We start from the raw sequence: 25,957 nt of genomic DNA, 5'->3' as shown, positions 1-25,957 counted from the left end.
TAAAACAGTGATCAGAAAAGGAAATCCATTGTTGCATATGATAAGCTTCAACACTAATCAAAGCACATTTTTTCTCATAAAATATTCATGAAGGGTCAGGTGTGGTAGTGAACACCTTTACTCACCATTGGTGTGGCAGAGGCAGGTGGATCTTAGTGAGTTCCTCATTTATATATATATATATATATATATATATATATATATATATACATATACATATACATATATATATATATGGATTGCAGGCTGGCTGGGATCCTATCTCAAAAATAATTAATTAAAATAAAATATTCACAAAGCAGTTTAATCATTTAATCATTATTTTAAAATCTTAGTATGTGCAAATTGATGTAATTACACCCTTCATAAAGTATTGAGCATTAATTAACTCTCTCAAAATATTGACAAAGAAATCTCATGTATGTTGGGTTTGAGGCAAGAATCCTAGGAACCATCGATGTGTCTGGGTTAATGGATTATACCATATAAAGAATAACAACTATTACTGATTCTTCTATATATAAAACTCTAAGAAACAGTTCTAATTGTTATAGTTGGATGTTATGCAGTAGGGAAATTTCATCTATTTGAAAATTCTGATTTTTATTCAGAGGTAAGCTTGTGAGACGAAAAGACTGCTATCCTATTGAAAAGGATAAGGGAAGAAAGAGGATTTCCTAGAAAATCATCTAAAAAACCTCGGGCAGGAAGAAACACAGTGTATTTAGCCAGTAATGTGGCAAAAACAAGTGGAGACAAAGGGACATAAAATAAGTGAGGAAGTAGCTGTAATACCATGCTTATTCGGTATGTATACACACAGGTTTGTGTGTGTATGTATGTATGTATGTATGTATGTATGTATGTATGCTTCTTTGTAGATTTGATCTTTTGCTTTACAAGTATCCAATAAAAGCTAACAATGTAATTAAGTGTATGGTGATATACTCTAGTTTATAATTGAATAAATTTAAGATAATCGGTTAGAGAATATGGGGAAGATGGAGGAAGGATTATAGGAAGATACAGAGAAGCCTGAGTAGAAAGCAGCACTGTGAAAAGTTTCTCTTGTGAAAGAAACTCTATTGGACTGTGGTAAGGCAGAAGACATGAAGGGAAGCGAGACTGCACACACCTTAGGGGATAAAGCTGACATTGACTGACAAGGACTTAGAAACAAGCTTACAGAAGAGATAAGGGTATCAAGGATGAAATGAGTTTGGGGCTTTTGAAAAGTAAAGGACAGCAATGCCATTCAGTGGTGAAGAGAATGGTAGGCCAGGTGAAGTTGCACATACCCTGAATCTCAGCACTACGGGGATTGAGGCAAAACAATCACTAGTTCTTAGCTAACCTGAGATGTTCGGCAAACAAAAGCAGACAACAATAGCAACAACAACAACAGCAACAGAATTGGAGAACTGATCAGGTTTCATGTATTAACATTCTTTCACAGTGGAAATACCTTTGTCATATAGGGATGGGAACACCCACCAAGCAGATGAAATTATTACTTCAGAATTCATTTGGAAAAAGCAATCTGATCTAGAGGTAAAACAAGGCTAGTTTGGTGCAGACTGCTGTTAACAACCTGAAGGTGGTGCAATGAGTCATGTAAACAATGAGTAAGGAATAAATTAAGGAATCAGGGTAGGACTGAGTTCTGAACAATTCACATCTTTAAGGAAAAGTGAAGATCAGATTGTGAAGTATAAAAAGAAATAACCCCCAAATTGGGAACAGAGCAGGAAAGTACCACACCGATCCCCAAGGAAGACAACGTTCTTTAGAGAATCGTCAATATTGACCACAGCTGTAAGGTTTGAAAAGCAGGAGAAATTTGGTCAATTGGTTTTTGTGACTTGAAGTTCTTTACTTCACTTGAACTCAGCAGGGTGAAGTTTGAACAGAAAGCATAAAATAATGGGGTTGGGGATTTAGCTCAGTGGTAGAGCGCTTGCCTAGGAAGCGCAAGGCCCTGGGTTCGGTCCCCAGCTCCGGAAAAAAAAAAGAAAAAAGAACCAAAAAAAAAAAAAAAGAAAGCATAAAATGTTAAGGACAAAAGGAAATTTCCTCTCGACTGATGTACATAAAGCCAGGGAAAAAGAAACCTCATTTAGTGTGTTGATTTTTAGTAAAATGAAATATGTAAATCTATTTTATTGAAAATTAACATAATTAACTGGTGATATAGTTACTTCAACTGTTAAACATTAACAGGGTATAAGTATTAGCATTCTGATAAGTAACACAACATATTAACCTATGATTGTAATTAGCCAAGGATAGCCTTACTGGACAATTAATTATTGGGCATTGTATCTGACTGTTACCTAACTCCTACTTTCTGCTAACAATCTTGAGATATTTTCCTGAATGGTAATGTTTTATGTGAATTTAATGTGTATATTTGTGGAGAAATATAGCTCTGGATAAGATGTGAAGAAAACTGCTTATGAAGTCAGAGAAAATCTCAGTATCATTTTTGATCATACAAATTGGCAGACTTACATGAATTTTGCTGTGTAGGAGGTATTCACTTTATTAGAAAAATAACTTCATTGTAATGAGCATACATAAACATTATACTGCTAGATTAAGGTATCCATTTCAACAAACACTTTCCTAGTGTTAAACTCTACCCAGTATTTTAGTGAACTTCTATACAGTCAGAATGGCTCTCTTGACATTTACAACAGATATGGATGCTATTTCTTTGATCTTTTTTCATGTTCGGGTAGTAAGAAACTTGAGATAGAAATAAAACATGAAATAAGTTAATTATCATAGATACCATTATAGGTGGTTCCTTTTAGAGGTTTAGAGGATGGATACAGGGTTATTCAAGGCACCCCAATGTATATCTAAGAAAATGCAACGTAGTAAGAACTTATGGCTTTTAATAAACAGGCCAACATCTCGAGCTTTTAAAATAGAATTCTCAAAGGAACCTGTATGGTTCTTATTAGAAGATATGACTCCTGAGAGTTTCATTTTATTTTATTTTTATGCTTTATTTTTACTGTCTCTAGACTCCGCTTAAGTCTGAGAAATTAGGGCAGCTGCCTAGTAAATGATCTCCAATCTTTCTGTTACAGGGCCATTTTTATGTGCCCTGACTCCAACACATTACAGCTGAGGCATCTTAGACAAATCACTTCTCTACCTCCATATCACTATCTATTAAATATGGAGGATTATGTTGCTCTGACTCATAGAGTTAATGTGATAATTAATTGAGATATAGGTGTTGTATATTTAGCACAACTGGACAAGTTGTACATTTTACCTCAAAGTTCAGGTGCCTCTGAAATAGCATTGTGCACATATAGGTAATTCTGTTAGTTTCATATGGAGGCAAAAACCAATGCCTTCTTGATGTCTGTCTTTGTATTACTGCTTCGGGTTTTGCTCTAATCCTCATCTCCATATGCTCATTTTAAAGAGGACTTGCATAGATTGGTTATTCAGTGATCACTTCCACAGTCCTGCTGTTTCAATATAATCACTTATGGCTGATGACTACTGGTAATATAGCACTCCTCATATTGCCCATGAATTGTATGAATTGTATGCATTTAGAGATGATTTTTATATCTCTGTGTTCTCTGGTGTGCAGTTGTAATTTCCTAAAAGGCATAGAGAACACAGCAGATATCTAACCATGTTTACTTATAAGCAAATAAAAATCGAATGGTAAAAGGTTGCCCAATATCATATTAATATTCTATCTCATTCTATTTACCCAAAAGGTAACTGATAAGAGCATTATACTTATCCATGACTCAATTTCATTACTTGAATGTTTTCTATCTCTTCAGTATGTCTCTGGCTTTACCTAGATGGAATTGTAAATGTTTTCTAAGGATTTTCACCATTTCTGAAGATATAAGAATAATCAATTCAACTAATGTTTCTCAAGAAGAAATTTTAGACATTTCTCCAATGAGTATCTATATTAACTAAAAGAACATTAAATAAAGTACAAAGTTACCTCGTCGTATCTATGCAATTCTGTATTCTCTAAAGGATGATTTTCCATATTATTTAACAACTCCGACTGAGCAATTGAAATTCAGACGATGATAAATGTTTTACACTGAAGGCTCATTTCATTATACAGTAGTCGGTTGAAATGGGGTTTCCGAAGAAGGTATTTTTAGGAAATGCAGAGTACAGGCAAAAGCTGAATACATTACACAATTTAAATATTTATCGAAGCTTTTCTACTAAGACAACATTTGGGCGATATCGCACTGAAATAGCAACATGGAGAGGAAATTAGGGGTAAATAGATGGCAGGGCCTGTGGAAAGCAGAGCAGCGAGGATGCAAGTGAGTGCCCCATTCACAAAGTCCTTACATTGAAGACGGAAAGGGACAGCCTGGCTCATCAACTTTTCACCTTGCTTCTGATTGCACCAGGTGTGTGTGTGTGCATGTGTGTGTGTGTGTGTGTGTGTGTGTGTGTGTGTGTGTGTGTGTGGGAGTGTGTGTGTGTGAGGGAGTGTGTGTGGTGTGTGCCTGAGCATGCTTTGGTCTCCTATTAAATTCCTGACCTCCTTCTCTTTACACTTAGTAGACTTCCAAGTTGCTCTAATCCATTCCATGTCTCGTACATTTAAATCCACAAATAAATTCATTTCTAGACTTTGATCCCCATTTCCAATGTAACACAACTGCTTATAAACAGAACAAACATCTATATCCATCCATCCCCTTTTTCATCATTCCAGATTTCTTTCCTTTCTAGTGTTTTGCTTGTAAGCGGCGTCACTATGTACCAAATCATGTAAGTCCTGAAGAAAACTTTGTACAACTCCATCCCTGTGCTATTAACAATCTATCTGCAAGGAAATCAGAAATGCATGTATTTTATTTATAGAGTCAGCCATTACAGTCAGAAGAAGCACCTTCTTTTGCACCTTAAAAGAATTTCCAGTTAGTGACATCTAACCTATGAATTACAAATCCCTCTTTAATGAAAGTGATATCTTTCAGAAAACAGATGAATTTTATCTATGCTCTCTCTAAAACCCACAAAAAGATTGGCCAGTGCTCCTACAAAGAGAGTGATCACTTCGATGACATTCAAGGATCTAAATATTTGAGACATAGCTTATTCTGGGAGCTTAAGGCTTGTTCCCACACATTTCCTCACTAGCCATACTCTAAGAAAGCTGACCTTGCTACAGTTCTTCATACCAAGATCCCCTGCCACAGATGTTTCACTCTGATAGGAATTGTTTTTGCTCTCTCTTTCCCCATGTAAAATTACTCTGCTACCTCGCTCTCCTCACACTATCATTGTCTTAGGAATACCTCCCAAATGTCTAGGGTTAGCATAGTTCCCACTCTTACATGTTCTTATAACAATGTGGTTTTTGTCTATAGTTTTCAAGTGAAATGCAAATAGAACAGTTGGCACATCTATGCAAATCTAGCCCTGTGAGTTTGGTTATTTAGAACATTATATGTAGAAAATCGCACTCAGGTGACATGATTATACTAAGCAAAATACGGTTCTCAATAATACGTGATGCATAGACCAATGAATGAACAGATACTGAAGCAACAGCTCTAAGTTATTCTTTAAATAATGGTTATCCCAAACCACACATACAAACTTTATGAAGCCACTTCTTTTGAGATTTTCATCTCTGGATTGATTTTGAGAGAAAAATCTATTTCCAGGCATTTAAAGGAAAATGCTGTCAAGGCTCTAGGCATGAGTAAAGTGAACCCCTTTGATAACACTTGATGCGTGCTGAAATAGCCCATTAGAGATGGGCTGTGTACACCTAATCCAGAGGAATCTTCTAGCCCTTTAGCAGCTGTTCACATGGCTTCTGCTCTGCCCTTCAGCCTCTCCTTAATCAGGATTCCCCAGCTGTCTAAGCTTCCCGTAAACTCTTTTGGTTAACCACCTACATGCCAGCATATCCTGCATTTAGCCATGCTCGTTCAAGTTTCAGTTACTATTTGTTTCTCTTATTTTTCAGGGCATGAAAGTTTGAAGGGTGGGTCACATTACAGCTTCTATCACTTTCCCAATTGTGACAAGCCTACCTTTATCTATTTCATCACTGATTAGTTTCTAATACTGCTATCTGAAGTATCAAAACAAATGACAAAGGAACTACTCGCTTTTCTTTGGATGAAAATACTTGGATAACTCTGAAGCTGTGATTTGTTCTTACTTTTTGAATTTACCTTTATGCACTTTCCAAGGTGAAACTCTGAACCGAGAACGTGTGTTGATTATCTTGCCCTTTAAGTCAGTACTTGGGCAAGGAACCACTACTGCTGCAATCTGATAAAGGAGGAGACAAGTTGTGTGCAAAGGAAGATCAGTGCCAGGACTGAGCAAAAAGCCACTGATGTTCATACCCTTTTATAGTCCTGACTCTGTAGCAGTTGGAGCCAAAAATGGAATAAGCAAACGGAGAGTGATTTAAAACCCAAAACAAAAGAAAAGAAAACAAAAGCCAAGGATACATTGAAAACTTGTAAAGAGTGAGGCTTTTGTTCGCCCAGTAACCAGGAAGAACATAAAGTACTGGCGAGTTAACTGTCCTTAACTAATAAAATGCTATAGTGATGAAAATTAAATGCATCAAAGAGTCAAAGATAAATCACCAAATAATTGCATATACTTTGCTCACTATGCTTTCCTTCATTTACAGATGTAGGATTTTGAAAATAGACGCTAAAAGCATGGCAATTCAAACATCTGGGTTGTTCTTTAAAAATGTTTTAATGCTATCTGTCTTCAAAACCCATTCGACTATCTACATTCTCCTGTTATTACATGTATAAATACCGACTTTAATAATGCATTTACTATTTTTCTATTCTTCAAAACAACCATATTTTTCTACTTATACAGATAAAATACATGAACTAAAATAAAGTGACTAATAAAAACAGAGGCTAAGCTCTTCATTTTTCTCTTTCATGAACGTGGAACTACATAAGTAAGAGCAGTCTATAAAAACTGCAGCTTTCATAACTGACAGAAAAATCACTTTTATTACATCTTTTTTTACAGAAAATTAATTCTTTAAAGTTTTATGGAATGAAAATATTTAATTAGCCATTCTGGAAGATTCACTTATGAACAATGAAAACAAGAGTAAGAACAATATTTTATTAGCATGTCAGAGGGATGACAGCTCCATTCCAATTAAACAGTAACCATCTATTCTCCTTCACTTTCCCTTAGTGAAGAACAGTCAAAATCGTATCTAGATTCATCTTCAGTGTTAGGAGCATGTCTTTTCTCAGGGTTTAATAGTATAAGCCAAGTATAAGGATGATGAGTTATCATAAAAGCAAGCAAGCATGCAAACAAACAAACAAACAAAGAGCAGCAACAACAAAATCCAGTTATCCTTTTAAGCAAACAAAGTCTTGAGGAGCCCAGGCAACCCTCTATCTGGAATCAAGGATGACTTTGAATTTCTGATCCTCTGGCTGCTATTACGGGCATGCACCACCACACCCAGTTTTTGCAGGGCTGTACAGTCATACCAGGGTTTTGTGAATACTCAGCTAGTACTCTATCAATTTATATTCACTCTTCACTTACCAAAATCCCAAGGCATTTTCAGTGAATGAAATAAAACTAAACAAAATGATATTTATTTTTCTGTGAGACAGTTCTCTTTTAAATCTGGCAACATAAAGTACACTATAATATTATTGTTTGATCTTTCATATGTGTAAGAAGCAAGATGTTGGAAGCTGAAAGGTGTTGGAGTACTGTATAGGATAAGACCCTAAGAAAGGTAAACCCATGTTTTGACAGGAAAGGAATACTACTGATGTGACTCAGGACATTATGAATGCTATGCAATCATTATATCACTGATCATATACCAGACCATAACATGTGTTTTAAGTAGAGAAAATGCAAGTCATTTTCCTTGTTTGTTTGTGAAAATTTATATATGGTCTGAGGCATGATCCACAAAGGGTATATTTTTATGATACATTGCTAATGAATGCAGTTGCATTGCATAGAACAATGAATTTTTTTCCTATATTCAGTCTCCTAACTTTTCCAACAAAACTTTTTAATACGGCAGATTGCCTTAATGAAAGAATACAAACTTCCTAGGACAAAAGCACGTCTTTCTGAGATAGAATGAAAACCAACCAAAAATTATTCATGGACGGACCCTTGGCTCCAGCCGCATATGTAGCAGAGGATGGCATTGTCTGGCATCAAAATAGGAGAAGTCCTTGGTCCTGTGAAGGCTCAATTTCCCCAGTGTAGGGGAATGCCAGGGCAGGGAAGTGGGAATGGGTGTGTGGGAGGGGAGCACCCTCATAGAAATGGGGGGGGGTGGGAGAGGCGGGTTCTTGAGAGGAAACCAGGAAAGGGTATAACATTTGAAATGTAAATACATAAAATATCCAATAAAGAAGTTAAAAAAATAAAGAAGAAAAAACCATTGCTTCTTACTGAAACAAATCCAAATCTGTACTATATACATGTAAATTATTTATTTGCACATCAAAAACTTATCTTCAGTGATGAATGCTAAACTATATTTCTGTGTATTTTTAAAAATTACTTAATTTTGGATATAATGTTCCATAAACATTTTAAAATAAAGGAACAACATCAATGTAACACATTATAATTTCCATATTGATATTATATAAAAAGACAAGAAAAATCCTCTTATTAAATTAGAAATTATATCATGAATTTAAAGAGGATTTTCTTTTTTCAGTTAACATGCCCTTAAGAGATCTTATAATTAAAATTCTAAAATATAACTTTGTTAGACTTCAAGACAAATTGTGCCATTTAAATATCTGAATGAAATGTCTACTTGCAATGGACTACTTGAATATTCTAAATTATATGTGTAATGCTAAATGTAAATCTTTGTCTTAATGCCATAACCTTTTCATTCGAACAGTAATGTTTTGAGATTTCAAAACAATTAAATATGTTCTTCAAAGTCTTAAAATCTTAAGCAAATTGAGATACAAGACTCAAATATCAAAACACCCAGCTAGTTCACTGTTAAAATAGCAAAAGCTTTCGTGCACCATAACCATTAGAACAACTTTTTTTTCCCTTAAACCTACTGCTATTTTGCAGAAGCATTATTTCACTGTTTAGAAATGCTGTCTATAGCACAGCTGAGCATAAGCTTGCCTTTCTCCACTTAAGAACTGCATTTCTAATCAATAGTCTTCAACAGTGCTCTGGGCACTGGTTTTTTTATTTTTGTTTTGAAGGCTTAATTATCTCCAACGAATTATCTCAATAATATTTATAAGTTAATACAAAAGACATCAAAAGATATAATTGAATTGTGTATACCTATGTGTTACAAAAATATGTAAGTGCTTCATGTATTTTGCACTGAAATAAAACAGAGCAGCTTTTCCTTTAGGAAATAATAGTGAAGCTCACAAAAGAAATGTTGGAAGCAACCACAGAAACAGGTGGTATACAGTGAAATGGAGGAGCATCTATATAAAATCAGTGCATGCATAACCTTGATTTCCACAACCTTTTTCTGAGTATGTGCTTGACTTTTCTTTTCTAGAATTTGTGAGTCATGGATCATTAGCCATTTATGAAGATTTCTATCTTCATTCTTAATTATAAGCATGACTACAGTTCACAAGTCAAAAATAGTGAGAAAATGATAATCTTCAACCATATCTCTGGGACACACTGGCTTCATGATGGATTATTTTTATGTTATTTTTGTTGTTGTGTTTGGGTCAATTTTTAAAATCATTAGTCACAGCTGACTCTTTAAGACTAAGTGGAAGACATTTTTAAATAAAGGTCTGATCTAAAAGTTTTACTGAACTGCTAGGTCACAGTCAACATGAATCACCAAATGACTTACTACAAAATGGGATTACAAGCTTTCTAGTTTTTATTTTGTTTTTAGATCAACACACTGCATGGTTATTTTCCAGCATGAATTGTACCATTATTTAAAGAATAATCACAATATGACAAAGAGCAGTATATTCAAAAGATGAAGTATAATTTAAAAAAAAAACTTAGAAATTCTATCTTCATGTACACTGTCAAAGACAACCTATTTTCTTTACTTTCCCCTATGGTGTGCCAGATAAAACCTTTTCAAACTTCAGGGCTCACTTATTTCCATAAAGAATTAGTTCACTGAAATACATGTCAGTTCACAACTGTCTACAAAACCATTACAAAAAAATAGCAACTAAAATAAAAACAGAGATACATAATCTACCTCACAATAATCAAAATGGTCTGTTTCATGCACTCAAAGCAAGCTATGCATATATTATTTAGTGGTTTCTTAAACAAGAACAATGTGTGTCTCTATTGCAAAAGGCAAACAAATTATAGTAACAAACCCCCACAACTCTTCCTAATATCTCCTCAAAATGTTTCAGTGTGGAACACATACACTAGAATATATATATATATATACTCTATATATATATATATTATATATAATACATAAACACATATAGACAGACAGACAGATAGATAATAAAGTACACAGATGACAAAATTTATGCTTTTTCATAAGCTACTGTAATAAGCTTAAATCAATCTGCCTACTCAGTGAGCTTGTCACAAGCTGAAAGTCATGCCACAGTTAAGATATTTTTAGTTACTTTGTACTTACAACAGTCCTCTACTTCTTCCCACCAAAGCATTTGGAAGAGAAAGTATATATCAAGGCAGGAATAAAAATCTTGGTAAAAGTTTCTCCCAGTTTTATTGCTCCAGGAGGCTTAGGTACGATGAGAAGCCAATAAACTTCAGCAGCCTTGGAAAAAAAAATAGCACTTCAAGTTTTCCTATTCGTTTTTTCTATAAAGACTATTGCCTTCAAGAGCTGAGTTCTGTAGGGGGCAAGTGAGTGAGCCCAACACTGAGTGAGTCAACATAGTAACTGATGCCAGGATTCTGTAGAGGCCTCTGGATATTTCAAATTCCAGGACCTGCGCACAAGCAAGTGACCCGCCTTTTCTCTCAAGTTGCTTTGCCATAATAGGACTGCCCATGGACACTACATATAAGGCTGTGCTTCCAGCATGGCAAGCTCTGTGAATTCAAATAATGTTCAACTCTGTCCTGAGTCACATCCAAACTAGAATAGCACAGGGATCTCAGTCCTGCTCTCCAAGTCCCCTAAATGTAAAAGCACATTAGTGCAATGTTGCCACAATATTTTAGTAACTTTTATGTTACTTTCCAAAAGAATAAACAGAAAATACAGATCCAGAATTAACTTTTAACTGTCTTTTGTTTTTGTTTTGTTTTGTTGTTTTCTCTCTTCTCAACACTACCAAAAAATGGCATTTTATTTTACTGGACATTAAAAAATTCCCAGAATAATCCATTCATTTTAAACTATCTGATATCTACCAAAATTAATTTTTACCCTTGGGATCCAATCAAAACTATGTAGCATAATGCCAATATTCTGATTAAAAGAAGCAAGAGTAGAATGGAGCAGCTGAGTTCTGAAGGCAAAATGTGAATAGGTCTTAGGATGGGACAAAGTTTCCGCTAAAATAAAGAGTCCTCTTGTGAGTAGAACAGGGAATTCTTCGCAAAATACCAAGTTTCAGTTGTAAGTTATGTTAAGACTACTTTACAAGAAATGTATTCTTCCTCAATTTCTGCTGTAATAATTATTAAAACCATTCCATGAAATATTGAGATAATCAGTTAATTGTCACCTCTACACACCAAAAACAAACAAACAAACGAACGAACCTGTAATAGTAATGGACAGAGTTCTGATAGGTCATCTAGGACATTTGTAAATGATTCTTTGTCCACCAAAGCATTTGTATTCATCTTCATTATTTATGTATCAAGTAAGATCAATATTTTAAAACACTTTGATAACAGTGTGAGAAAGGTATTTGCTTTACCATTATAACCATCTTACTTGAGTTGTTTTAGAGTCTTATAATAATTATAAGTTTGCAAATTAAATAGGGTAATGGGAGAGAGAGACTAGAGTACAATGTGTTTAGTAGGCATATGTGCCATGCTTTTCCTCACCCTATATTATCTCATGCTTTCACCTGTCTTCCTTCGCTTAGAAACTCTCCCTCTCTTTTCGTGGTTCCCTTTCTAATTTTATAACCCCTGTCCTACCCCAACACCACACACACACACACACACACACACACACACACACACACACACACATTTAGATTTCTTACAGGCAAGGGAACAAACTATATTTGTTCTTTTGAGATGGGTCTGGCTCATTTTGCTTAACAACATGATTTCCATTTCTGGCCAATTTTCTTTAAATGTCATGATTGCACTTTTCTTCATAATATGTTAAAATTTCACTGTGTACGTATTCTGCATTCACTTTATTGATCATGATACAGCTCTATTCCATTATTACTAAGATTTGACTCAGGTTATAGTCATACCATTTACCCTGCATAGTCACATTTAAGGCCTGTCACCAACAAATTTATCTTCCATCTTTCTAACTTTGCCATGTTATGAATGTTATGGAAAATGCAATCATTCAATGTGTGACCCTTTCTCTCAGAATTATGTCATTAATTGCCATTCAAGCGCTGATCAATAGCTTCTTACAATTATTTCTGAGTAGTGTGTCTATCTGTGGCTTTGTTGTGGTCTGTTTACCTATTCATCAACTGCAGGGCATTTTTGTTATTCCAAGATTTGATCAGTATAAATAAAGCACCAAAAACAATCATATTATTTTTCTTATGAGAATTAGCAACCAAAATTATAATTACTGGACCCTTTAGCAAATGAGTGTCTAAGATTTTTAGAGATATTGGTAAAGCTATTGGAGCATTTTATATTTATCAGTAATGTATGAATGATTTAATGCACATTCCTCAAATTCCCACCAGTATCTCATGTTCTTATCCTAAGATGTAGGAAAATACCATGGCAATCTTAATTTCAAATTATCTAGTGGATGATGATATTGACTAACTCTTCTTGTACTTTTTTGAAACTGTAGTTTATTGGGGTAAAAATATTTTAGATTTATGCACTTAAAACATTTAAGTCTATACTATGGTATGATGGATTTCTGATATAATACCTTATGGTAGAAGTCCAGAATTTATTCAACTTCTTTAAGTAAAATTCACATTAATTGCCAGCTCATCATTTCCCTTACTTTTGAATAAACACTTCAAAACAGTGTCTATACATACCTTTCTCCATTCTTTAGTTGAGTAACTGAGTCTTGTCATTTGTTTGTTATTTTACTGCTGAGATGCAGAACTCATTATATTTGTAACATGGGAGTACTTTGTATTATCCAGGTATTTATGAAGTGAATGGTATAAATTTTGCTTCATTTGGTTTATTGAATGTAATTTTTTTGGTTTAGTATTTTTGGTATATGAACTAATAACAATTGCCTGTTCCTTGCATGATGAAAGTTTTCTTTATTTTAAAAATATTCTTTAAAATTTATATTTATCTATGATTCACTTTGAATTGAGTTTTGTATAAGTGGAAGTTTTAGGCGGTTGGCACGTCTTCATTGCTCTACAACACATTGAAAAGATTGCCAATCAGTAAGAAAAGATGCACCTAACCCTCAAGAGACTTGAGGCTCCAGGAAGTGGGGTGGTCGGCTGGGGTTGGGGTGGGAGGTTGGGGTGGGTGTGGGAACATGGTTTTGGAGCAGGGTGAGGGGAGTATGGGATACACGACAGTCAGAGGGCAGAATAGGAGGAGGAAAAAGACTGGACTGTAAAAAAGATAAAAGAATTTAAAAGGAAAAGAAAAAAGAAAAGATTGCCATAATTCCATTGACTTCTTTTTGCAAACTAGTCAACAGCAGTTGAAAACATTCCTGTAGGTCTTGTTCTAGGATCACAGTTGAAGTCAAGTGTGGAAGTTTCCATTTGTAGCATTGTGTTGGTACGTAAAATGTTTCAGACATTGTAGCATTTCAGATTTTAGATTTTTGGATGAGGATTCTCAGTCTGTTATACATGTGACTACATAAACAAAGAGTTAAGAATAGATGTTCTAAAGCTAGCATTTTCAAAAACAAGCATTTTCAGATAGCATATAATAAAGCATGGATCAAATTTGTATGTTATTAAAATAATCTTAAGATTATAATTGAACCACAGAGATTAAGTAGGATTAAGTACAGATAATTGGTGCATGAGAGATAAAAAAAATCTGCCTAGGAAGGGGAAATAGACATATTATGCATGGATAAGTGAGGAAACTGAAACTGGAGGGAGGAGCTGGAGGAGTAGAAGAGAGAGGGATAGGGAAGGTGAGGGAGAAAGTATGAGAAAGGATGGTTAAAATTAAGAGCCATATGAGTTATCATAGTATGGAAATACAACACAACAGAAACTTCTTAAAATATATCAATAAATGAAGACAATCTAGATAAAAATCACCAAATAATCGGTAGAGCAGTGTCTAAACCAAATATTCTTTGTCACCAAATAGTTTATAGTTCCCAAAATCAATAACAAATAATTCAGATTTGGGGCAAAGTGGTTCCGTGGGAACTCCCAAACAACAGAAGTTGTTCTCAAAAGTACAGGTTGCTCTCCACAAGCTGATGACAAGGTTCCATTGCTAAAGACTACATCTTCCCAAGTGTTGAATATGGAGAAGTTGCTTTTATGCCTACATAGAGTCTTTTCCCCTACATGCTAGCATCTTTGGTACAGGAAGATGCTCTGAATTCTGCCAAAGAGAAACATAATACAAACTTTTTGATTTACAAAGGTGTCCAGCGTTCAAATTATGCTAGTACATTAGTGACCAAATGCTTTATGGGTGTAGGTAAGGCCTGCTCCACAAGATGAAACCCATACTCACCCTTGCTCATAGAGCCAAAAATCTGAAAGTAGGTAGCCTGGAATGTCCAGAAAAGGACACACTATACAGACTAGTTGACTGTTAATCTCTGCCAAGACAGAATAATCAGTCCTTCAAAATTCTGTGTTACAAAGGTCTGCCAGATGATCCTGGGCCAGAAGGCTGAAGACTGATGCTCTTACATTTTGCTAACAGGGGATTGTACAGGTAGGAGGTTGTCTCTAAAACTTGTCTCAGTTCTGGAAGCCATGCTGTGCTTCTTATATTTTTAGATATTATTGACCATTCTCAGATTTCTGATGGGGTTAAAGACTAATTATAGTCTCATAGCCCACCCAGGGTATTTAAAATTGAGAGTATATATTTAATTAGATAGTTTTCAGATAGTATACAAGCTAGCCAATATATAACACATAGATTTTAAGCCTTTCTTAAGCTAGGATAAATAACAGACTGTACTATTTAATTGACAAAAATGATGGGCTTGGTGTTAGGTGCATCTTATCCTTTATAAATTACAGAATGGTAATAGTTGTGTTCAGCTCACATTTGAGAGAAAGGTTATTTTATTAACTAGACAGATGGTGAAATGTGGATTGTTGTCTATATGCAGGTGAGGAGAGGCACGAGATAAGGAAGACCTGTGATTGGGCAGTGAAAAAATAAGGCGGGCACAGAGTTTTAAAGAGAGGAAAAGGAGGAAGAAGAACCAAGATGGAGGCATAGAAGGACAACCCAGATCTGTGTGGCGCTTTTTAAAGGGTCACAGGTAGTTATGAATATAAGGGATGGATTATTACAGGACAATTTTTCTTATCTAGGTGGGCATTTTATATCAATATTAATTGGCTGTAAGTTTACTGTGTGCATGTTTTGCAGAGTGAGAGTTTAGTGATATAAATTTAATTGATAAATTACAAGCTTTGAGTTTTGATTTACTGGGTTGGGGGTATGTGAGCAAAGTCCACTGCAAGATAGGCAGTCTCTGTATGGGACTGGCATAGTAGAGAGCTGCCTTGGGAACTAGATGGATGGCGGCTGTTGGGGCTAGCAATAGCCGCGAGATTGCTCTGGGCACAAAGAATAGCAGGAAGCAATGTGAGATGGAAATTGGGAATGTAATGAGTCAGGTGGAAACGTTTTGCTCACTGAGATGAAAATTCCCGCAGATGCCATGTGACCTTACGGTGCTGGCAAAAATGTGGGTTGGTCATTTCTATTTTTGTTGTTTACCACAGCACTGGAAACTTAGGGTAAAATAAAATACAAATATTCTAAGGAATACAGCAATAAATTGTTCTCTAATGACATTCTGCTACACTCATAGATCAATGCCTTGTTCAGCCATCTTCTCAGAAGCAAGAAGCTTTGTTCTGCCAAATTTGGAACAAACACAGAAATCCACAACAAGACAATGTGCAAAGAGCAAGAGACAGCCCTAAGTGGGAGGTCTCCATCAAACTCCATCTTTCAGGGCTCAGGGCACCCTGTCAAAGAGGAGGCAAAATAGTGTAAGAGTCAGAGGGGATGGGGGACACCAAGGAAACAAGGCCTTGTAAATAAACAGATTTTTATATACATATGAATGCATAGAGACTGAGGCAGCATGCACAGGCCCCGCAATGGTCTATACCATTTATAATCCTAGAGATGAAGGAAGAGGATACATGCCCATTACTAATCCAAAAGTGATCTCCAATTGATAACAACTTGCAAATGAAAATTTTGTTTCCTCCGAGGCATCTCACTGGGGAAACAAACTACTCATGAGGGTAGTCTGCATGTCCAGGAATAGATGCCAAGAGAAAATGAATTCAACTGCATCTTGGGAGGTTCCTTATTTCATAATGTCATGCCAGAGGTTTAGGTTTTTAAAATTTTATTTACTTTACACTATACATCATTTGCATATACATTATCACTTTAAGGCTTAGGGTTTTGTGTTTTTATGGGATTCCTGAGTATGAATGAGTTAAGCTCTGCATCTATATAGTTCTTGAAACTTTTCATGGACTCTTTTCTGTCTGTTTATTTTATTCTTTTCTGATTTTCTTGCCTTTGTTTTAGCTTAGAATATTTTATTTTATTCTATTAATGCCACTTAGATGACTGTTTTCTCAGGACAGGAAGAGATGGGGTAGATCCAATAGGAGGGAAGATGGGGAGGAAATAGGAGTAATAAAGGTAGGGAAACCATAACCAGACTGTGTTGTAAAAGAATATCTATTTTGAATAAAAGAAAAATATAATTGTTTTCATATGAATACAACATACAGATCCCCTCTCAATAAAAGAGAGCATACTTTTGTGTATCACATGGACTGATCTGTATACTTTACATGAATATTTTAGGATATACTTTTATGCTATGTACTGTAAAAATGAAGATTCATCTTTGCCTATATATCAGTACAAAACAGTCTCTATATCATAAATGGTGTATTAATTTGAAAATCCAACTGTGGTGCGTAAGAATGAGGACAAGGACTGAATTCTGTTCACTGGAAATCGTAAACGTATTGTTATATGCTGACTTTCAAGGACAGGGACATTTTTGAACTTTGAGTTTCTGAGCATGAATTCAAGCATTATGATCCAAGCAATCTGGCTTCATTCAATATATAATTCTGGAGAAAAGCAGCTGAGATAGTCAAATTGTTACATAAAATTTACAAATTAGTGATCTGAAACAGATCATCCCATGCCAGTTTTCCTTTTTTATAGTTATCTCTATTGGATGAAATGTTATATATGCTATGAAAGTATGTATTTTTAGGTGTTTTAAAATAGTCTGCTTTTGGGGTATGAATTTGAAAGAGAGAAAATAGGAGTATATAGGAGGTTGGAATAAGGAAATGGAAGAAAGTAATTGTGTAATTATATTATGATCTCAACATTAAAAGGAAAGAAAGTCAGTCTTTAAATACACCCAATGAGAAATAAGTTGTCTGGATATGTTATAGGTACTATAATGACAGAAAAAAATTCATAAAAATAAAATGCATGTAATGTGGTACTTACCTTTATAAACAGAAAATACTACTATTGTTTTGAAATGATTGTATTAAAACTGTAGGCAATTTAGGTGAGAACCAGTCTCTTAACTCTCTTGTATCTGCCAATCCCTTGAATGCCATACTTATCTCTGTTGAAATATCTATATTTCATTCAAGATTTACTTTACAGCATATAGATGTGTATATATTTGTTAGATTTATAAATATTCCATCTGTAGTAAAACTATAAGACAACACAATTCAGTTGTATTTGTTTATTTTGGCAGTTTTGGTGGTTGGGTCCAGACCTTGTGTATTGCATTATAGGCAAATACTTCACTACACAGCTGCATCCCATAATTATTCTTTTTAAAATTTTATTTTGTTAGTAAAGCATGACCTTAAACTCAATCTCTTAATAAAGGTTTAAGGATGCCATAATATATCTATAGACAACATTGGACAACAGATTTCTAGAACTTATTCCTTATACATCACTTATATTCACTGATTAGCAATTAACTATTTGTTTCGGATATTGCAACCAGAGACCTTGATGAACTTATTATTTTTAGTAGCTTTTTAGGATATGTGTAATGACTACAAAGTCTATTAAAACATCTTTACATAAAGACGACACTTCATTTCCTGTTTCCTATATTTACTTTCCTTATATTTCTGTACCGACTTTAAATTGCTATTTTCTCTTACATGAATTTGTCCTCTATTTTATATGTATGAGTGTTTTACCTGCATGAATGTATGTGTACTACATATGTACCTAGAATCTGTGGAGGTCAGAAGAAAGTAATAGATCCCAGGGGTTATGGGCTGTTATGTAACTCCACATGGCTGCTGGGAACTGAAGCAAGGTCCTCTGCAGAGTAACAAGGACTCTTATCTGCTGAGCCATCTTTATTGCTCCCACTGTCTAGAACATCTAATACTATTAAAAATAGTAGACGTGAAAACAAGGTTTTCCCCCGAACTATCATATGAGGGGAAAATAACTTGAAAGTGTTTCATGATTATTATGATGAAACTATAGAGTATGTTTTGAAGATGTATTTTGTCAAGTTGAAGAAGTTGTCTACATGTCTTACTTTCCTGTAATTTTCTTTGTAGTGAATGGGTGCTGAGTGTTTGTCAGTTTTTTTTTCCATTGAAGTAATCAGTGATTATTCATCTTCAACCTCAATACATTTTACATTTTGTAAAGGACTTCTTTTTCTACATACATGAGAAATACTGCTCATGTCTAATATGGGTAACAGTATGACTTGCCTTGTAAAGTATATTTGGAAATTCTGGCTTCTATTCTATGTTCTAAAAGATGACAGTTTTTCTCTTGTATCACATAAATAGTACTTCCTTCTAGCTTCTAGAGATTTTTTTTTGCTTTGATCAATGTTTATTGCCTTCATGAAAAAAAAAATCTTCATAGAAAATGGCTTTAGCTTTCAGCAGCCCGTTCCTGAGCTCTGAGGAAGCTGCCTTCTTTTGAGCAACCCGGTCTTTCTTCTGGGCAAGAGACATTTTGGGACGATTCCACCTCTTCTTCTTCACTTCTCTCTTGGGCTTCTTCTCATAGACTGGATTCTCTCGGATAGCAGCGTGAGCTTTCTTATACATCTCCCCCATGTCTGGAGTTGCGTTGTTCTTGATGTACTGAGAGAACTGTTTCTTATACGCATCTTCATCTTCCTCCATCAGGTAGCGCATGTAGTCTGCCACATTCTGACCCATGATGTGCTTCCGGTGCACCTCTGCATTGAACTCCTTGCTTTCAGAGTCATAGCCAGGGAATCGTTTGGTACTATGGGGGATAGACAAGCCTCCATCCACAGCTCCCTTCAGGGCGCCAAAAACTTTATTGCCAGTTGTAGTTCGGTCAAGACCCGCATCCAAATAGCAAGTGAAGGCACCAGGCTGACCGTCAATGCTTTCCACATTGTATTCATCTCCATTCACCTCCACTTGGCCTTCATAGATCTTGTCCATGCCAAACCTATTCAGAAGCCTGCGGGCCAGCTGCAGGCCAGTGCAATAGGCTGCAGCATAGTTTGTCAGACCAACTTTCACACCGTATTTTGGAAGTTCATGTGCATATGCTGCACAGACGATCATATCCCCTACTATATGAGCTATCATCCTGTATTTCGGTGTGTTGTACTTATTTTTGTCCTGGATCACCAATCATTTCCGTGCATAGTAGTCAGTTTTACCATCTCGCCGCCTTCTAAATCTCACTTGGTATCTTTTTTTTTTTTATTAACTTGAGTATTTCTTATATACATTTCGAGTGTTACTCCCTTTCCCCCTCCTTCCTCCCCTTTCTTATCGGTGTTCCCCTCCCCATCCTCCCCCCATTGCCACCCTCCCCCCAACAATCTATCCTCAAAGATCGGAATTTTTTTTTTTTTGGTTCTTTTTTTCTTCGGAGCTGGGGACCGACCCAGGGCCTTGTGCTTCCTAGGCAAGCGCTCTACCACTGAGCTAAATCCCCAACCCCCACTGAGCTAAATCCTAAAGTAGGCCTTATTCTTGACAACTTCAACCAAGCCCATCCTGTGGAACAGAGACCTGCGGCTCCATGCAGACCTGCAGAGTTGGCCGCGCTAGGGGGAAAAAGCGCTTCTAGAGGTTTTTATAAGAAATTATGTCTTATTTAATTCTTTGCCTATACACAAATTGTATTTTCCCTTTGTTACTTTAAAGACTTGTCATGATATAATTTTAGAGGTTTGACTCTGATTGATATTAGCCTTTTTCACACAGTTCTGTGAGTTTGTACAGCCTTGTCTTCTTCAACATCTTCCTTTTCTGTATTTAGTGACCATCAAAACTTCTGATGCCATGAACCATAAAGCTTTGAGGATTGGTTCAGTTTTTTATCAATTTATTTTCTTTCTTGTTCAACCTTGCTACATTCTATTCTTCCGTCTGTCTTCTGCCTTTTGCTAATAAGGGAATCTACCTAATTTTATTACGTTTTATTCATTTAATTCTAAAAATTTCATGTTCTACCTGGTTTTTCCCTCTATTTTCAACTTTACTTGTAAAGAAGATCTTAATTCCTTCTATAACCAATCACTTCAAAGTATTATTTAAAAAGTATTTTAGGATATCTTACTACATCACTCTGGCTGACATGTACTTGATTCAGAAACCAAGTATAAAGATATAAAATATACACTCTTCTTGTCAAGTATCATTGCATAAATTAAAAATAAACTTAAACAATGCACTCAAATGCATACAATACAAATGATGTTGCACATACATCCACCTACTAAGGCAAACTACACATAGTAATAAGTAAAGGAGCTATTTATGCCATAAATCAATAATCTAATAAATTAAGCTTTAGCCTCAAGAAGGAATTTAAAATGATCATATATCTACACCATAGAAAGCAACAAAATATTACAGAAAATTAACAAAGCAGAAGCTAGTTGATTATAAGGATCAATAACACTGATAAAACAGTAATAATTATAACAAAGAATAAATAAGGAAACACATAACCTAATATTAGGAATAAATAGGTGATATCATTAAGATAATAAAGGAATATCATGCAGGTTTTTTTTCCACAAAATACTTGACACTATAGATAAAAAGGAGCAATTCATCAAAAAGTGAAAACTGTCACAAATCATTCATGTACTAAGAATGATTGGCTATAATTATTAATGAATTAGAACATATCATTTAAAACTTTTCCAAAATAAATTTCCACACCCATGGCTTTTTTTAGTTATTTTGTTTATTTACATTTTAAATGTTTCCCCCCTTTCCTATTCCCTCTGCATGACCTCTCACCCCAACTTCCCTCTAAGAGGGTGCTCTTCCCCAGTAACTTCCACCTTATCTCTCTAACATTCCCATCTCTGGGGCATCAAGCCTCCACAGGCCCAACACAAGCCCTCCTACTGAGATGAGATAAGGCAGTCCTCTGCTACCTATGTAGCCAGGGCTCCTGTATGCTTTGATTGGTGGCTCCATCTATTGAAGCTCTGAGAGGTCCAGGAAATTGATACTGTTGTTCTTCCTATGGGATTGTAATCTACTTCAGCTTCTTCAGTCATTCCCCTAACATTTCCATTGGGGTCCACTGGCACAATCTGATGGTTGGCTTGAAAGTATCTGCAGCCATTTTTATTCAGTGCTGGCAGAGCCTCTCAGAGGGCAGCTCTGCAAGGCTCCTTGTGTGCAAGCACATCTTGGCATCAGGAATGGTGTCAGGATTTGATGTCTGTGCATGGGATAGATCCCAAGATGAGGGAGTTTCTGATTGACCTTTTTTTCAGTCTCTGCTCAATTTTTTTTGTCCCTGCATTTCCATGTATGTACTTTGGAGACTGGGTTACCTCATTCAGAATGGTATTTTCTAGTTCCATCACTTGCCTGCAAAATTCAAGATGTCTTCTTTTTTATAACTGGTAGTATTCCATTGTGCAAATGAACCACATTTTGTGTATCTAATCTTCTGTTGAGGGACATCTGGGATGTTTTCAGTTTCTGCATATTATGAATATAGCTGCTATGAACATAACGGGTATGAATCCTAGTAATATGGTGGAGCATCCGTTGGGTATATGCCCAGAAGTGGTATACCAGGATCTTAAGTTGGGACTGTTTCCAATTATCTGAGGAATCACCAGATTGATTTACAAAGTGGTTGTACCAGTTTACACTCCCACCATTAATGGAGGAGTATTCCTTTTTTCCCACATCCTCACCAGCATCTGTTTTTACTTGAGTTTTTGATCTTAGCCATTCTGATTGGTGTGAGATGGAATCTCAGAGTTGTTTTCATTCACATTTTACTCATGACTAAAGACGTTGAGCATCTCTTTAGGTGCTTTTTGACCATTCAAAATTCCTCAGTTGAGAATTCTCTGTTTAGCTTTCTACCCCATTTTTAATTATTAGGTTTAATTATTAGGTTACTAGGTTTTTCTGGAGTCTAGCTTTTTGAGTTCCTTGTATATTTTGTATATTGACCTTTTATCGGATGTAGGGTTATTAAAGATGTTTTCCCAATCTGTAGGTAGCCCCTTTGTCCTATTGACAGTGTCCTTTGGTCATGAAGTCCAATTTGTCAATTATTGATCTTAGAGCATGCGTCATTGGAGTTCTGTTCAGGGAAATTTTCCCTGTGTCAATGTGTTTGAGGTTATTTTGCATTTTCTGTCTAATAGATTCAATGTATCTTTTGTTTGTTTTGTTTTGTTTTTTGTTTTGTTTTGTTTGTAGAGGTCCTTGATCCACCCGGACTTGAGCTTTGTAAAAGGAGACAAGAATGTGTCAATTTGCATTATTTTACATGCAGACATGCAGTTAGACCAGTACCATTCATTAAAGATGCTTTCTTTTTCCAACTGTATGGTTTTGGCTTCCTTGTCAAAGATCAAGTGACCATGGGTGTGTTGGTTTATTTCTGGGCCTTCATTTCTATTCCATTGATTGAACTGTCTGTCTCTGTAACAACAACACCATAAGGGTTTTATCAGTATTGCTATGTACTACAGCTTGAGGTCAGGGATTGTGATTCTCCCAGAAATTCTTTTATTGTTGAGAATAATTTTTGTTTATGAGGTTTTTGTTATTCCATATGAAATGGTAATTGCTCTTTCTATCTCTGTGAAACTAAATTTTTGGTGGAGATTGCATTTAATCTGTAAATTGCTTTTGGTAAGGTGGCTATTTTTACTGTTAATCCTATGGACCCATGAACATGGGAGATCTTTCAAACTTCTGAGGTTTTCTTCAATTTCTTTCTTCAGGGACTTGAAGTTTTGTCATACAGACATTTCACTTGCTTGGTTAGAGTTACATTAATATATTTTGTATTATTTGTGACTATTGTGAATGACATTGGTTCCCTAATTTCTTTCTCAACCCACTTAGCTTTTTGTATTGAGGAAGGCTACTGATTTGTTTGAGTTAATTTTATATCCTGCTGCTGTGCTGAAGTTCTTTATCAGCTGTAGGAGTTTTCTGGTAGAATTTTGGTGGTCTTCCATGTATACTATCATATACTATTCAATATCATATCTTCCTTTCTGATTTGTATATCATTGACCTCCTTTTATTGTCTAATTGCTCTAGCTAAAACTTCAAGTACTACATTAAGAAGTAGGGAGAGAGTGGGCAGCCTTGTCTTGTCCTTGAGTTTAGTGGGATTGTTTATAATTTCTCTCCATTTAATTTGATGTTGGCTGTTAGTTTGTTGTATATTGCCTTTATTATGCCAATATTTCATTGAGATGCTACATATCAAACTTTTAAAAATGAAATTATGCCAATTCTAAACAAAATTCTCTAAAATAGAAGGGAACTAAACAATTCTGGAAATGTTTTATTAGTTCATAAATAGTCTATACACAATGGGATTTTATTCAGTCTCACAGGAAAGTCAAATTATCGCATTTGTAGGTAATATATAGAACCCCTGAGGAAAATAAGGCACGGAAAGACAAATAGCACATATTCACTTCCATATGTGGATCCTAACATTGAGTCTTTAGATTTATGTTTTTAACTTGGAGTGCCTGTGGAAGTCAGGGAAGTAGAAAGAGCCCACAGAGATGGGAAATGTCTTAAAGCAAGAGAGGATAGGAAAACATATGTGATATGAAAATAGAAAGGTAGAATATTAGGTGTAGAAAGAGGGTAGAAGAGTGGGGAGATGAGATGAAGGGCAGGGAAGGAGCGTTAACTAAATGGAAATTCATATGTAAAATTTAACTAAATGGAAATTTATATGTAAAATACACATGGGATCCCACTACATTGTAAGCAAATTAAAAACTACCATAAAGGGGTTGGGGATTTAGCTCAGTGGTAGAGCGCTTGCCTAGGAAGCGCAAGGCCCTGGGTTCGGTCCCCAGCTCCGAAAAAAAGAACCAAAAAAAAAAAAAAACTACCATAAAAGCGCAGCAAACAAAGCCAGAGTTAGAAGAGAGGTATCCCATGAGGCTGAGATACTATTTTTAAAACCCAGGAGTTATTAAACAAAAATCCCAGTGACAGATATGGAATGTTTTCTTAGGAGATTTTGGTCAAAATAATCCAGGCTCTTGACATTTTTCTTGGTTGCCCACCAGAACTAGGTAAGATGCTACTTCTGAAGATACCATACACCTTTGTTTTGACTGAGCTGGAGGTTTCCTTTTTTCTGGTTTTCTTTCAGAGTAAGGAAAGGTATGATGTAGGTTGCTAAGGGAGAAAAGGTATCAAAGGTCTCCCATAACTGGATTCTGAACTCTGCATGCTCTAGTCTCAGCCTGCCAGACAATATTTGTCCACTAGTGCAATAGTGGTATGACTCTTGTGGATATAACCAACTGGTGTCACTTAGATTTGAAGCCTGCTTCACAAGAAAAAATTTATTCGTGATACAGCAAACCTAGTCAAAAATCTGTAGCTGTGAGGAGATCTGAGACTTTTTGCTATTGTTCAGTAGCTAAACTGACATGGCCCCTTACTGCCTTCTAAATATTTGTGTTTTTACCCATAAACAAATGCTGCTTTTGGCCTTATCAGAGAAGCTTCTCTTTGCAATGAATTTCAATGAATGAGTAAGTTCATGTTAGGTCTAGGTGAAGAAAGTAAGTGAAGGTTGAAAAAATAAGTAAGGCAGAGAGGGAACTGGAAGAATATGAGATCATGAGGACAGGAAGAAGGGCTAAAGCATCTATCAAAATAATGAAAAACTCCATAAAATTAAAGAAAGAAGAAATTTGTAAAATATTGCTAAGACATACAAAGAATTACAAACATTAAACAGGAAGAAAATAGGCAAAATATCTGTTCTAGGTTTCTTTCTGTTGTTGTGATAAAGACTATAAACTAAAGGAACTTGGGGCAAAAATGTGTTTGGCTTACAGGTTACAATCTATCATGGAGGGGAGCAGGCTGAGGAAAGAACTCAACCTGGAGGCAGAAAGTGAAGCAAAGAGCATGGAAGAAAGTTGTTCCCATGGATGCTTTCTAAGGCTCATGCTGAACCTCTTTTTTTATACTACTCAGGACCACCTACTCATGGATAGCACTGCCCACAATGGACCATGCCAAGGACCATTTTGATGGAG

The 25,957-nt window shown here is 35.6% G+C and overlaps 1 protein-coding gene and 1 pseudogene across 8 annotated transcripts in view; both read right to left on the bottom strand.

Annotated features, from left to right (window-relative positions):
• Nucleotides 1-25,957, bottom strand: part of Dmd (dystrophin) — a 2,349,574-nt gene that overhangs the window by 2,202,773 nt on the left and 120,844 nt on the right. For 7 of the 8 annotated variants that reach the window (NM_001370876.1, XM_087599108.1, XM_087599111.1 and 4 more), the window contains 1 exon segment: nt 10,661-10,935. The exons of the other annotated variant lie outside the window; for it this stretch is intronic. In NM_001370876.1, the coding sequence (NP_001357805.1) occupies nt 10,661-10,691 (31 nt within the window). In that variant the 5' untranslated portion in view covers nt 10,692-10,935. 8 annotated transcript variants of the gene reach the window in all.
• Nucleotides 19,269-20,105, bottom strand: LOC102551195 (60S ribosomal protein L5-like; annotated as a pseudogene).

The sequence above is a fragment of the Rattus norvegicus genome, chromosome X (genome assembly GCF_021556685.1).
Source record: "Rattus norvegicus strain SHRSP/BbbUtx chromosome X, alternate assembly SHRSP_T2T, whole genome shotgun sequence".
Classification (NCBI taxonomy): Eukaryota; Metazoa; Chordata; class Mammalia; order Rodentia; family Muridae; genus Rattus; species Rattus norvegicus.
This window is presented reverse-complemented; position numbering and strand designations above follow the sequence as displayed.